Raw genomic sequence first — 12,691 nt, 5'->3', positions numbered from 1 at the left:
ATATAACATGATTACTATTTACACAACAATAATATCATTCTCTCCCAGGGATGGCAAGCAGCAACTGCAGTTTTTGTATTAACTTGTCATTAAGCAGGGTAGTCATCTAGAGGCCAGAACAGAGATTCTTGGGGCTTTTCCTCGCCCTGTGGCAGGGACACTGTGTCCAGCTTTGGCTGCCTACCACCCTTTCCTTGTCTTGGGTTTCCACATACAATAGATGTGTTTAGTACATTCTTCATAGGGCAGGTGTCAGGCTGCCACTCGTGAAGCATGTTTTGGATGTTGCACAAGAGGTAAATAAGAGTGGTGTTGATAATGAAAATATGCCATTAATACATTTCCAATAAAAAACTACAAGCAGCATTTAATCTGCGATCTGTTATCAATAATTTTATTACTGCAGTTACTGTGGTCTAATAAAAAAGCACTTTCTCTTCTTTATTGGGTAAGTGCCAAAACATTTATCCTTTATTCTCTGACCATTAACCTTTATTCTGCAGCCATTAGCTTAGCCATTTGTGTAACAGTCTGTTGAGTAACATTCAAGTAGGAATTTGTATTCAATCCATTATTTACTCTGAAACCCAGAAAGAATAGCTTCTTATGCCTCTGTTGTTTATCCATATTAAATCTTGTTAAGTGCTGTATACTACTGATGATAAGTCTTATAGGAAGTGGATTTTTCTTACTGTGAATGATTTTCTGGCGTATAAATAAAACTGTAGTTAACCTAGTAATATTTTTGAAAACAAAGCTTGAAATTGCTAGCTGAAAACCGGGTGTTTCTTACATGTGTGAAATTCATAATAACTACAGTTCAGAAATTTATCCTTTTTGTGGATCAGTTGCTGCATCACACCTTTATGTGAATTCCATCGTGCTGAAATAAGCCGTGATATTCTCCACCTCTCCATCAAGGGCTGAGGTTTGGGGTTATGAGGTCTGACATCCCTCCACCCTTTCTTTCTGTCTTACGGGGGGGGTGGGGGGGTGGGGGGGGTGGGGGTGGGGGGTGGGACGGGACCCAAATCCAGAGAGAAATAAGTTAAATAATCAAAATGCCCACTTTTCTTTGAGGCATTTGCTTGCCAGCTTTCAGTCATTTCTGGCTATCTATCTGAAACTGCTACTTCTCTGTGTAAGTGGCTTTTAGGGCCACGCTTTCTGAGCACGTCTTTTAAATGAACTCATCAGCCTTAGCGAGTGGAAAGCAAAGCAGGAGAATGAAACTGTTGATTCCTGCCCATCAGCTGAACATGGCAGAAATCATGGCTTGCTTATTAGGCTGTGGTATCTCAACCTTACTGAACTCTATTTTTCTGTGTCCAGACAAAAGCATTAGTCTTCTGGCTGGAGAGTGACATTCAGTAAAAGCTTTTCAAGGTCTTCCCATAAACTCTTGCAATGAAGAGGTAGTAGTAGCAGTATTTTTAATGAAGGGGAAGGTCAGCTTACCCAGTGTATGCTCTGCAGCTGTGCAGGTACTTGGGGCTGCTTGGGTCTTTTCGGTCCTGATCAGCTGGCAGTAAATTCTAAGGAATTAGTTTGATGGTTGGGATTTTTTTTCTCTCCTTTCTGCTCATTAGGAACTGGAAGCTGCTCTTCACAGGGATGATGTGGAGTTTATCAGTGACCTGATCGCCTGCCTTCTTCAAGGTTGCTATCAGCGCAGAGACATCACGTGAGTAACCTCGCTCTATGGCTTAAGCACTTTGCAAGGGGAGCTAATTAACACAGTTGCGGGGATGTTTCATGGCATTTAGAATGATGACATGGCAGTGATCAGCAGCCACCAGCAATCAGGCCAGATACTTCACCAAGTGGAAGGGAATTCCAGCTCTTCTTGGGCTGAGATGTAGGTTTTTAATTTTACAGACCTGTTGTTAGGCAAACTTCATCGTTCAGATCCCATGCAGACACGTTTGATGCTCTGCTGTAGCACTAATGCACACAGTAAACATTTACATGTACTGCTGCGCTTTGCACTCTTATTTGGTCAAATTAGTGATCTCACACAGTCTTTAAACCATCACATATGTTTTCAACGTTTTGTATATTGCATAGAAGAATACTTGCTGCTCTGCAGCCACCTCACATACATGGAAGATCCCATTGCTTTACAGAGGGACAACTGTAACTATTTTCTTAGAAATAAGACTATTAGAATCAGTTCAGTTGCAGGATGTTGGTAAGTGATTTGACACATTCCCTTGATGTTTCGACATCCAGAGACAGTTTGTTATCATCCACCAAAGTAGCCTCCCAAACTGAGACCTCTGTAGAACATCATTCTTCAGAGGATCGCCACTCACACAGTGAAATGGGCTCCCAGTGATAACAAAGGCTTGTTGTAGTGTGTTTTATTTGTTCTTCTGTGAATCATGTTAATAGCAAAGCATAATTGTGGAGATGAAGACAGCTTGGCAACACTTGCAGTTGCTTAGAAGAGGTGTTAAGCAATCCTGCTCCCAAGATTTCCCTGTGGTGCAGAGGCTTAGGCTATTGCATAGGTATAACCATAGGTACTTACATTGAAAGCTCTATTTCTAAAAAACTGTTTATGTTCTACAAAATGTATAGGTTTATATATATATATATATATATATCTGCCACTTAAGTAAGTTCTCTTGTGTTGCTGCATTGACATTCAGCAAAAATGGGAATCAGGACCTGAACCAGGCAGCTGCACTGCATTTACTGTCTCTGAATGAAACTGATGTGATGAGAAGCTTGATTGTAAAGGGACTGCAATCGTGTCCCTTCTTCATCAAAATAGCCACAGAGCAATATAACTTTGCTTGTAAACATGCAGCGAGTTTATTTCTTCATACCAGAAATGCCAGAAAGTAGTGGCTTAAGTATTTTGCCCACCTTAACCAGCTCACTCTTGTAGAAGTAGTGCAAGATTTGTGTTTGGTACATTTCATAAATTCCATATTGTGAGGTTCTCCTACACTCCAGATCTAAGAGTGTCCACTTAGCAATTGCACTGTTTAATTTCCTCCCCTTTCTCAGCTGTTTTAACTAATAAATTTCAGGGATGAATCAAAAGTGAGTCGTTGGGCATTGGCAAGTTGTCTGTCTGGGGAAAGGTGACACATGTACAAATGCATATACACTCATGCACAGTTAGGTGATGCACTTGGAGGCTCAACAATGTGTAGTTATTCAGTATTGCACGTAGGTCCCAGTTTGTGCCTGTGCCTTGGTTAACTCCAAGATGCTAAAAAGCTGCAAGGAGTTAAGGTCATCGCAGAAGGAAGAGCTAGTATCACAACTGTGGTTTTGTGCAGCCTAGTCAAGGTGCGTGTGCAGCATAGGTACCTATGTAGCTGTTGTTATGTGTCTGTCTGTATACAAGAGGTGCCATAGAAAATGGAGAAGGGCAAAATCACCCAGTGAAGCTGTGAGAATTACACCTCACCTGAACGTTTGTACTAGGGAGAGCATGAGGTGTCTGAGGGAGAAACCAGCTGCACCCTTTCCACAGCACCTCCTGTGGAAGGGGACTGTCTCATGGGCAGGGGAACAATGAGAGAAGTCATTTCTGCAGAGACGGGGAAAATAGCACAACAGGAGAGCACGGTGGAAACAGCTGAAGGAATGTATCAGCAAAACCACCTGCAGCCGCTGAGATGTTAGGGAGAGGTGCTCTGAAGCACTGCGGAGGAAGCGATGGGGGAGGCTACCAGGGAACAGAGGGAAAGGTGCTGTGTGCAGAGAGATGTCGGAAAGGAAGAAGCATTAAGATGTAGTCTAAATATGGAAATCTGTAGATAAATAAGGGCTTGAATACATTTCTCAGAAACAAACTTGCTCCACTGTTTGTTTCATATTGTACAAATCAGATGTGGAATATTCATCCAAAATGAATGTGTTTTTAAAGCCTGAAATTCTCCTTGTGCATATAAGAGGTAGAATTTGTGTAGAGTTTAGATTTGGTTTTCCACAATGGGCGAGGACTCCCTTTTTTCTGTTGCAGTTGTAGTAGGTATCTGTCTCACGTGGGAAAAATCAGCCGTTTCACAGATCATCACAGTGGTGTTGCAGCAGCAATTTTTCCAGTCATTTGTGCTCTGCATCCCTCATGCCGAGGCTGTGAGCTGTTAATCTTTAGGCTGTAAACTTTGCTCCCTGTTGCACCTCAGAGGGGAGGGTAGGAGCTTGTTCTCATTGTTGTTCTTGGGCTGGATCTCTGCGGTTCAAGCACAAGATGCTTCATATGACTTCCTGTAAAACACAGTTTACTTACCTCTCCGAGGGGTTTTGAAGTTTCGTTAATTTTGTATCATGTCTTACCTCTTTGATGGCCAAAATGTTACCTGCCTGTTTTCTCACAGTCTGTCTAGGAGCAGCTTGTAGTTCTTGTCACATCTGTTTTGACAGCATGCAGAACTTGCAGTGGAGCTGGCTGCCTGGCTTTAATCATGCATCATAGAGGGGTATAAAACTGTCACATACCTTTGCTAATTATAATGTGCTCTTGAGTAATATTGGAAGTGGAACCTAGCTGAGACCCCTTCTAACGCACAATTTAACATACTCTAGTTTAATTTGCTTTTTATTTATTGAAAAAAAAATTAGATTAATACTTTTGTGTAGGGTTCTGTGATTCTTGGTTTTGAAGTAGAGCACCTTTGTCTTGGTTTTGATATTCTTTACGACAGCCTTTTTACAAAAAAGGAATCATGCAGGAGGGACTGTTTGATATCCTGCTTGATGGCTAAGGAGTGCTGAATGTCTGGTAACTTAAGACCTTCTTTAAGTTATAGATATCTGTGTTTAACTAGAGTCTACTTAATGGGATGCCACGTGGTCTCCAAATTCTTATTTATCATAACTTATCATAGCTGTTAAGAACACTCTTCACTGACCTGGTTTTTGCTGTGTTAAGCACCGTAGAAGTACAGAACAAAGAAGACGGTAGTCTGCATTTCTGGCTTCTAGCATCTTTAGTGATGACCTCATAGCTGTCCTTGCCTGGCACTGGGTGGTTTGAGCACTTGGCCAGGACAGTTTCCCTGTTGCTCTCTTTTTTTTACTGTGACCCAAAATACTTTTGTGCCGTGATGTGCAGCTTTATAAATACCCTTCATAGTATTAATACACCATCCATACCATCTAACTCCTAACAGTGCAATAACTAATACTCTTGAAGCTTTTTGTTTGATCTCTTGGCTCAGTTTTGTGCTATAGGCACGGTTTGGTTTGATGCCAGGGAGTTTACCCATACATTGTTCCTGCCTCTAGCTTCTGTGCACAGACCTTAAAATGTCTATGATTTCTTTTAATTGTTTCAAAATGCAAATGCCTGGAAAATGAGGAGTGGGGAGGGAGAAAACTCAGAATAGAATTTGGGGTTTATAAAAAATAAATAAATAAAAATTAAGCAGTTTGAAAAAATAGTAGTGATTGCTTCAGACTCTCTCTGATATAAATTGGGCAGCTGCACAGTCCCTAGGGGCTGCCACTTTAATTCCAGCAGGAAATGCGACTTGATGACTTGTATCAAGACAGGAAGATCAGAGCTTCAGCTAACGGCAGCGGCCGCAGCAGGAGCCTTCTGCAGCTGTTTTTAAGTAAGAAGTGATGGTGTGACATGGATGTGTACACTCAACTAAAATAATCCAGAAAAGCTTCTGCTGTTCAGCATTTCTTTGGGTGAAAGTCATTCTCCACTGCTTTGTTACTGCATTTTTGCTGTTTTTCTAATGTGTTGGCAATAAGAAGTTTCAATGACTTTATCATATTTCTCACTGGAAGGCATTTTGTATGCTGCTATTGTCTCTTGAAAAACATTTTAATAGCTTTTTCTTATAACATGGTGGTGGTTGGTTGTTTTTTTCAACATGGACAAAGGTGCCAGAAGGCGAGGAGGAACAAAAACAATATCTCTGGTCTTGCCTATGACCCGTGAGATTCTTTTCTTATACCCCAGGAGATTGGTCCATCGCTGTAGCTGAAAACTGTCTAATTGACTTCTGTGGCATCACAGACGGTATTTGCTTCCTTAGGAACCTCAGGTGGTTTTTTTCTTGTTATTTCTTCCCTTAACGCGTTGGATTTTTTTCTTCTCAAGTGGATTGTCTGGTGCACCCACCTTAAGCTCTTTCTGGATCTGTGAGCTAACCTTGGAGTCTCTGGCTTGTAGTTTGTGCCTGGTTTGTTCTAATATGGATAATAAGAGGATAGTCCTTAGCTTCTCTTCCCCCCCCCAGAATTGTCTTAATTATTTATATCGTATCCTTAGTGGTGGCATTGAGAAATACTGTCAGCAGGGCATCTGAAGAGCTGTAATCTCTACTTGTTGACTTGCCAATCAAGAATACTGCCTCTGTTCTGCTTATTTTCTAATGCTGGTTCCGTAATCACTTATTTGAGCTTTCATCAGAAAGAGATAAGGGATAATCTGAAATCTTCTAACCCATCAGGGCAGAATGCCCATTTCTGAGGACTGTGTTTAATAGCTCCAAGTATTTAGCTTCTTCCTTCTGCTTTGCCACTTTTCTCTGTCCTTGTCCTTTATTCTGTGGACTGTGTCTTTACAGGCTACTTTGGGGGTTACCCCACGTCTCATGCTTTGGTAAAAGTGACCTCAATGACATGCTTAACATCTTAAAATTGCCCTGCTGCATGTGACTACATGAGCCTATGTTTAGGAACTGCTGTATGTTGTTTGGTCTAGGGAATGAAGTGGCAGGTCAGCAGCCAGGGATAGCTGGCAAAATCAGTGCCAAGTTTTCAGTCTCGTGGACACTGTGGTGAACTGGGATGTGGGAATAGCTAAGCTAAAGTACTAAAACAATCTGAATGAATTCAACGCTTCAGTCTGTGCCATAACATCTGGGGCAGCCAGGCTAAGCTCAGTCACAGCAGACCTGGGGACCACCAACTTTGGGAAGGAGCTGTAACAGCCAGCTTGTGCAGTTGTGCCAGTGACCTTGATTATAACAACTGTTTCAATGGCCCAGCCACAAAGCACCTCACTAACTCAGAATCATATTCATGAATGCCAAGTCAATATCAACAAGATCAGCATTATTTACGGTCTGACTTTTAACAAGTGCTGCCTTGCATACATCATGGAGATTGGTAGATGGCCTCTGGAATCGACCCAGTATCATTGGCACAGGAGATACCATGAGGGGGCAAGGGAGATGAAGTGGCTACATTGCTCATCTTGAATCTAGTATTAATATTTATTATAATAATAGCCAAACCATGCAAGGTGAGCCTTTTAAAGGGTAAAAAGTGAAAATGAGGCAGCTGGCAGGTGTTGGGAACGGATGGATGAGATTACAGCAGTAAAATAACACAGTCATTCAGAGATTAGTGAGAAGCACAGTGGAATAAAATTACATAGTTCAAGTTTAAATAAAACTAAGTAAATGTCTTTGATTCTCAGATGGATAAAATGAATCTTTAAAGAGTAATTTGAAGAAAAGTTGGTAGCATGCTCTGGAAGTGCTGTTCCTTAGACGTGGTGGTGGAGCATAAGGACTGAAAATGGTGGAAGAAAAACAGAGCATGGAAACTGTGCTCTTGTTAGGGCAGACAGGTGAGAGACAAATCAATTTTGGATAGCTGGGGAGAGGGAGTTATGCAAGACATTGACAAGGAGGAGTAGGTGGCTACACTTAAAAGAGTGAATGCAGCGAAGAGTCCTGGAGACCGCAGTGATGTCATCATGTCCATGTCATGAGTTTGAAATATGAAATGGACAGCTGTATTTTTAAGTTCTTGATGTTGCAAACCAAGTACTCTGGAGATGAAGAATAAAGCAACGATGAAGAAAAAAATTGAGAAGGCAAGTGAAAACATCTTCTTCGAAGGAAGAAGACAAAGAATGATGGAGAGAGGGGGACAGGATGTGAAAGTGCCCTCCACGTGAAACCTTTACCCTCACTTTTGAGATGTGCGCTTCAAGATAGTGATGCTCCAAACCACTGGTGCAGGATTTTTGCTCCAGCATAGTTGGCTTTGCAGGCCACCTCCCAGCACCTCAGCCAGGTTCAGAAACAGATTTTTAGTCCAAGGGTAAATATTGAAGAAGTTCTGAAATTACTTTCACGGAGCCTTTTAGCCCCAGTGAGCTTGGTGAACAGCTGGGGCAGCTGCTGGGCAGCTGCTAAACCACTATGATAATTTGGTGTGCCATGTCAATCTCTGTTCTGTGTCACCTATACTTTTAATTTTTCTCTCACTTTATCTTCCATACTTCCTCAGTTTCTTTCTGGCTCAACCAGTGTAGTGGTTTAAGCTTTAGAGAAAATAGGAGAAAAGACCTCTTCTGAAATGGATCCCCAAAGGGATGGTTTTAGCACCCATTTATTTATCTGTAAAAACTTGTTTTTATCTTTTGGCCCCAGAAATTTGTAGTGTGTGGGCCTGCTTCTAAGCAATGAATTTCCTAAGCTTGTTTGCCTCAAGGCAACCCCATGCTAGGTATTTTTTGCCTTAGAAGGGACTCTTCCTCCCCCATTAAGCATATTTTTCTATGAGCAGCAGGGCACATAAGGACTTGTTTCATATGGATTTGTGCCATACTACATGCATGTGTCCTACTTCCCCATCCTCACCAAGACAATGACTCTAGCTTCTTCCCCACAGTGCTCATCATCACTGTAAGGTCCTCTCTACAGCCCCTAAACAATTGGAAGAGCTTATGGCACAGCAATGCTGTTGTGTTCCTTTATGGCTATGGATTGGGAGCATGCTTTCTTTTGATGGGCACTAGGAATGAACAATGCTGCATTAAGCTGGCTTCATTTGTTCTTCAAGGATCCAGAAATGAATAGTAAGTAATGATCCTCTTCCAGTCTGAATGTGAAGCACAGTAAGCCTCATTCCTATTTGCTCTTTCAGAATACAGGGAGATGTATTTGGGTCTTTTGTAATTTAATTGGCTCCAGCTCCCAAGGGTTGATCTGCTTCTCTTCCCAAGGGTTGATCTGCTTCTCTTCTGAAAGTGTTGCCATCAAATAACAATAGTAGAAAGAAAGAAGCATATGGTGGTTGAAAATTGTCAAGCAGGTATTGAAGCCTGGTTAGATGTAGGTGAAGGTAATTGATGGGAGAAGTGAAATGCCATCACAGATGGACCAAAGCCCATGCTGTCTTACCAGGTCAGTTCACAAGGTGGTAAGTTGGGCTCTAGGTAAGTTCCTTTATTCTGGACCATCCAGAAGGCTTTGTTCATCCTTGAGCTAGAGACTGCTATGGCTTGACCTTCCTTTCATCACATCTGGAGTGTCTTGTCGTTGGGCATATGCTGTGAGGCTTGTTGTCAAGGTCACATAGAACAAGATACAAAACAAAGGAGAAAAAACACCATGCCTTAAGAACCAAAGCATGCACATGGAAGCAGCGTGTGGCAGAGGGTGCAGCAGTGGTTCTCACACTTCGTTTTGTCTTTGTGGCCATCAACACCCCTCCTTGCATGTCTTTTTCAGGTCAGATCAGTATGCGCTGGCTGTGCACCCAGTGTGCATGAACCAAAATATCCCATAGTAGAACCATTCAAAGCAGCAGCTAGCAGCCTGCATCTTACCAGACCTCTCACTCCACACCAGTATTTCCCAAGTCCTTCCCGCCCACCTCCCCAGCTGGCAGACTTGGCTTCCCCCAAGGTACTTGTTTCCCTCTTGAGCACCCAGATCCTTCTCTCTCCCTTTTTATTGTATCAAACAACCTGTTAGTTCTTGGGTTAGTTAACAAATAGTTCTAACACTGGTTCTTTTTGTTTTCCTTTTTGATCCTTCAAGAGATTGCCTTTTGTTATTCAAAGACAAAAGTACTTGACACAGGAGCAATGCAGAAGCCCCCAAGCTTCAAAAGCTGTCCTGGCTGTGGGATCGATATTCAGATATTCACGTCTTAAGTGTCTGATGAGCCTTGGGGAAAAACTGAGCAGAGAAGAATGCGGCAATGCAAATTCCTGAGGGGTGCTGGGAGGCATCCATCCATGCAGGGACTGGAGGGGTTTCACCTGCTGATCAGGGCCTTTCAGGATCAGCATTTCACCCTGCCCAGGGACCCCTCTGCCTTTGTCTGACTTCCTCTACAAGGCTGACAAAAATCTGGCCTCCCGTCTGTTGCAGTGAGAAAGGTACCTCCCTTTGTTAAGTTGTGCTCAGAAATGTCCAGGTCAGAGGGTTTTGTTTTGAGGCCCAGAAATTGCAGCTCGAGCTCTAAAACTGACCCCAGGAACTGCTGTGTCTCAGACTTATTGCCTCATGAGCGTGTGCTCTGAGGAGAACCTAGGTACTTTGCTTTTCCATTGCATCCAAAAAGTGGCATAATTTACTGATGCCATTGAGTCTGTCAGTGTCGTCAAGCCTGCTGCTTGCTGATGGGCCTGTAAAATCTCCAGTTTGGCATCAGTATTGCTTAATCTTCTCTTGGTGATCTTGTGCTTCACTGGGGGACCAGGTGCGCCCTGCAGGTCAGTGCATTCTTCCCTCAGCTGGCTCTCCTATGCTGCGCCTCTGTCTCGTGCACCGGTACCACCAGCTTCAGGACTGATCGTCGTGACATCTCATTAGTGTTGCCTTCCTGGCTTTTAGTACCAGCATACGTTCCAGTGCCTTCAGTACACACCTCAGTGTTGGCTCTGAGGCTCAGGACTTCTCTTCTGCCTCCTGCCATTCTGCCTTTGCCAGTGGCGTCTGTCACTTATTTTCTGATTTTGAACTTGATGGGAAACTCTGCATTCAGGGTCTCGGGAGATTCTTACCACTTGATCTGAGCATACTGTCAGGGAAAAATGTGTGTTCCCAGTCTGGCTGCAGGGATAGATCTCATTGGGTAAGGAAGCGCTGGGCTCCGACTCTCCTCAGCTCTCTGATGCTATCCACTAGCATGCTAAGGAATTCATGGCTTACTGAAAGCTATTTTCCCTGGCCCTTCCCCAGCCAAGATCAATGTCATCACATGGCAAGAGGTGACATACGCCTCCCTTGTATCCTCCCACAGTATCACTTGCCAGCTTGACACCAAAATTTCTTTAGGCACAATAGAGGCATTTTCAGTTCTACCATTAATTTATCATAGGTGCTTGGGGTGAGATAACTTCTTTCCTTGGTCCTTTCTACCTCAGACATGACACGTGATGGCATCAGCACTGGTACCACCCTGTTCTAGTACCACCTCTGCTTCCCTTTCTGGGTAAAGTTTCAGTAAGTTGATATTGCCTCTTTCTTGGGCTCCCTCAGCTCAACAGATTGATTCCTCAAGGCAGGAAAAAAGTGGCTGGCACTGCTGGGGACATGCATCTTGTCTCCTCTATGACTGATGGACTGTCCAGTGCAACCCCCAGTGAAGAAGCAGAGGGCACTTACTGCTTGACAGACACTCAACTCTTCTTCCCATTCAGATAGCAGGATATCTGACAGACCATCTTACCAGGAATCTTCTGGAGATTCCTATATATTTCCAGATACACAGTATTTTACAATTTCAGCCATATCTCAAAGAACTGTAGTCTCTATTTATAGGCAAGAAGAGAAAAAGTAGCTGCAATGTCACCTGGTTTCCTCTATGCTGGAGCTGTAGCACATGTCTCAACATGATGGTAGGTAGACAAATACATGTTAGTGGCTGATGACAGACCTGTTTGTTCTTGGAGTTTAAACCTCCTCTTACTGCTCCCATGGATCGTACATCACACTGAAGGCAACTGATTTGTTACTGCATCTGATTTGTTACAGTATCTTAAAATGTAAAATTGAATAAATGGTGAAGTACAGAGTATCTGTGGGGTTTATATGCTGGCAAAGCCGGGTAGGTATATTTAAACACACCTTCGGTGTGGACGTGGTCATCCGAGTCAAACCCAAAAATGCCCGTAGAAAATAGCATAATCATTTGATTAATCGTATTTATGCAGTTATAATTAAGGAAAAAGACAATTTTTAAAATTGTCTCAAATCATCTCTTCTTTGTATTCATTCAAGGTAAATAATCCTTTCCGTTCACCTATTGCTACCTTAATTAATGTTTTTACAAACATATGTAGCAATACTGTTTGCTCACCACAGTAATGTTCCAGGATCTTTTAGCAGAATTATTTCCCCCCCTTTTTAATCCAGTTATCCAACCCATTGATTTGTCATTATCAATTTTCACTCAAATTGTAGCATCAGTAGTGGGGGAGGGGGTTCCTGCTTCTCTGTCCGTGCCACTGCCCCAAAATGCTGCATGCTCTGATAGCACAGATCTTCCTGTCATGGAGACTGTGCAGAGACTTACTGAGTTTGAAGGAAGGGTTGAGCGAGCATTGAAAAACTGACAGTCATCACATTTTAAGTTTCATTTTAGTCCCATTAATGTTCTCTGAATTTGTCTGGGCAGCGTACGCATCCTCCTGCCCATCCCCTTTGCCGCCAGGACTTTCCCTTCCTTTGGCACCAGACACCTTTAGCTGTTGTTTGGGGTGTTTCTGGCTGCTCTGATTTTATTGCTGTTCATATTCCTATTTCTTCCTTTCCTTAATCAAACAACAAAAACATGCAAGCAGCCCTTGCTCCTACCTAAAAATCAAATACAGACTCAGTGTGCATCTAGTTAACCATGTGTCTTCCTCACCCTCCAAGTACTGCATGATCCACCAGGCTTGGCAAATTCAACCTCTTTCATCCAATGCTTCACATCTCTGCACCACTTGCTTTCTTGCACTGGCTTACTTGGC

At 42.8% G+C, this 12,691-nt stretch overlaps 1 protein-coding gene across 3 annotated transcripts in view; it reads left to right on the top strand.

Moving 5' to 3' along the window:
- CECR2 (CECR2 histone acetyl-lysine reader) overlaps positions 1 to 12,691 on the top strand; it is a 98,501-nt gene that overhangs the window by 48,560 nt on the left and 37,250 nt on the right. For all 3 annotated transcript variants that reach the window (XM_080391545.1, XM_080391544.1, XM_080391546.1), the window contains exon 2: positions 1,590 to 1,684. In XM_080391545.1, coding sequence (XP_080247671.1) covers positions 1,590 to 1,684 — 95 coding nt within the window. The remainder of the gene's footprint in view (positions 1 to 1,589; positions 1,685 to 12,691) is intronic.

Source organism: Falco punctatus, assembly GCF_963210335.1.
Source record: "Falco punctatus genome assembly, chromosome: 6".
Classification (NCBI taxonomy): domain Eukaryota; kingdom Metazoa; phylum Chordata; class Aves; order Falconiformes; family Falconidae; genus Falco; species Falco punctatus.
Note: the sequence above shows the minus strand (reverse complement) of the source record. Positions and strands in the feature narration are given on the sequence as shown.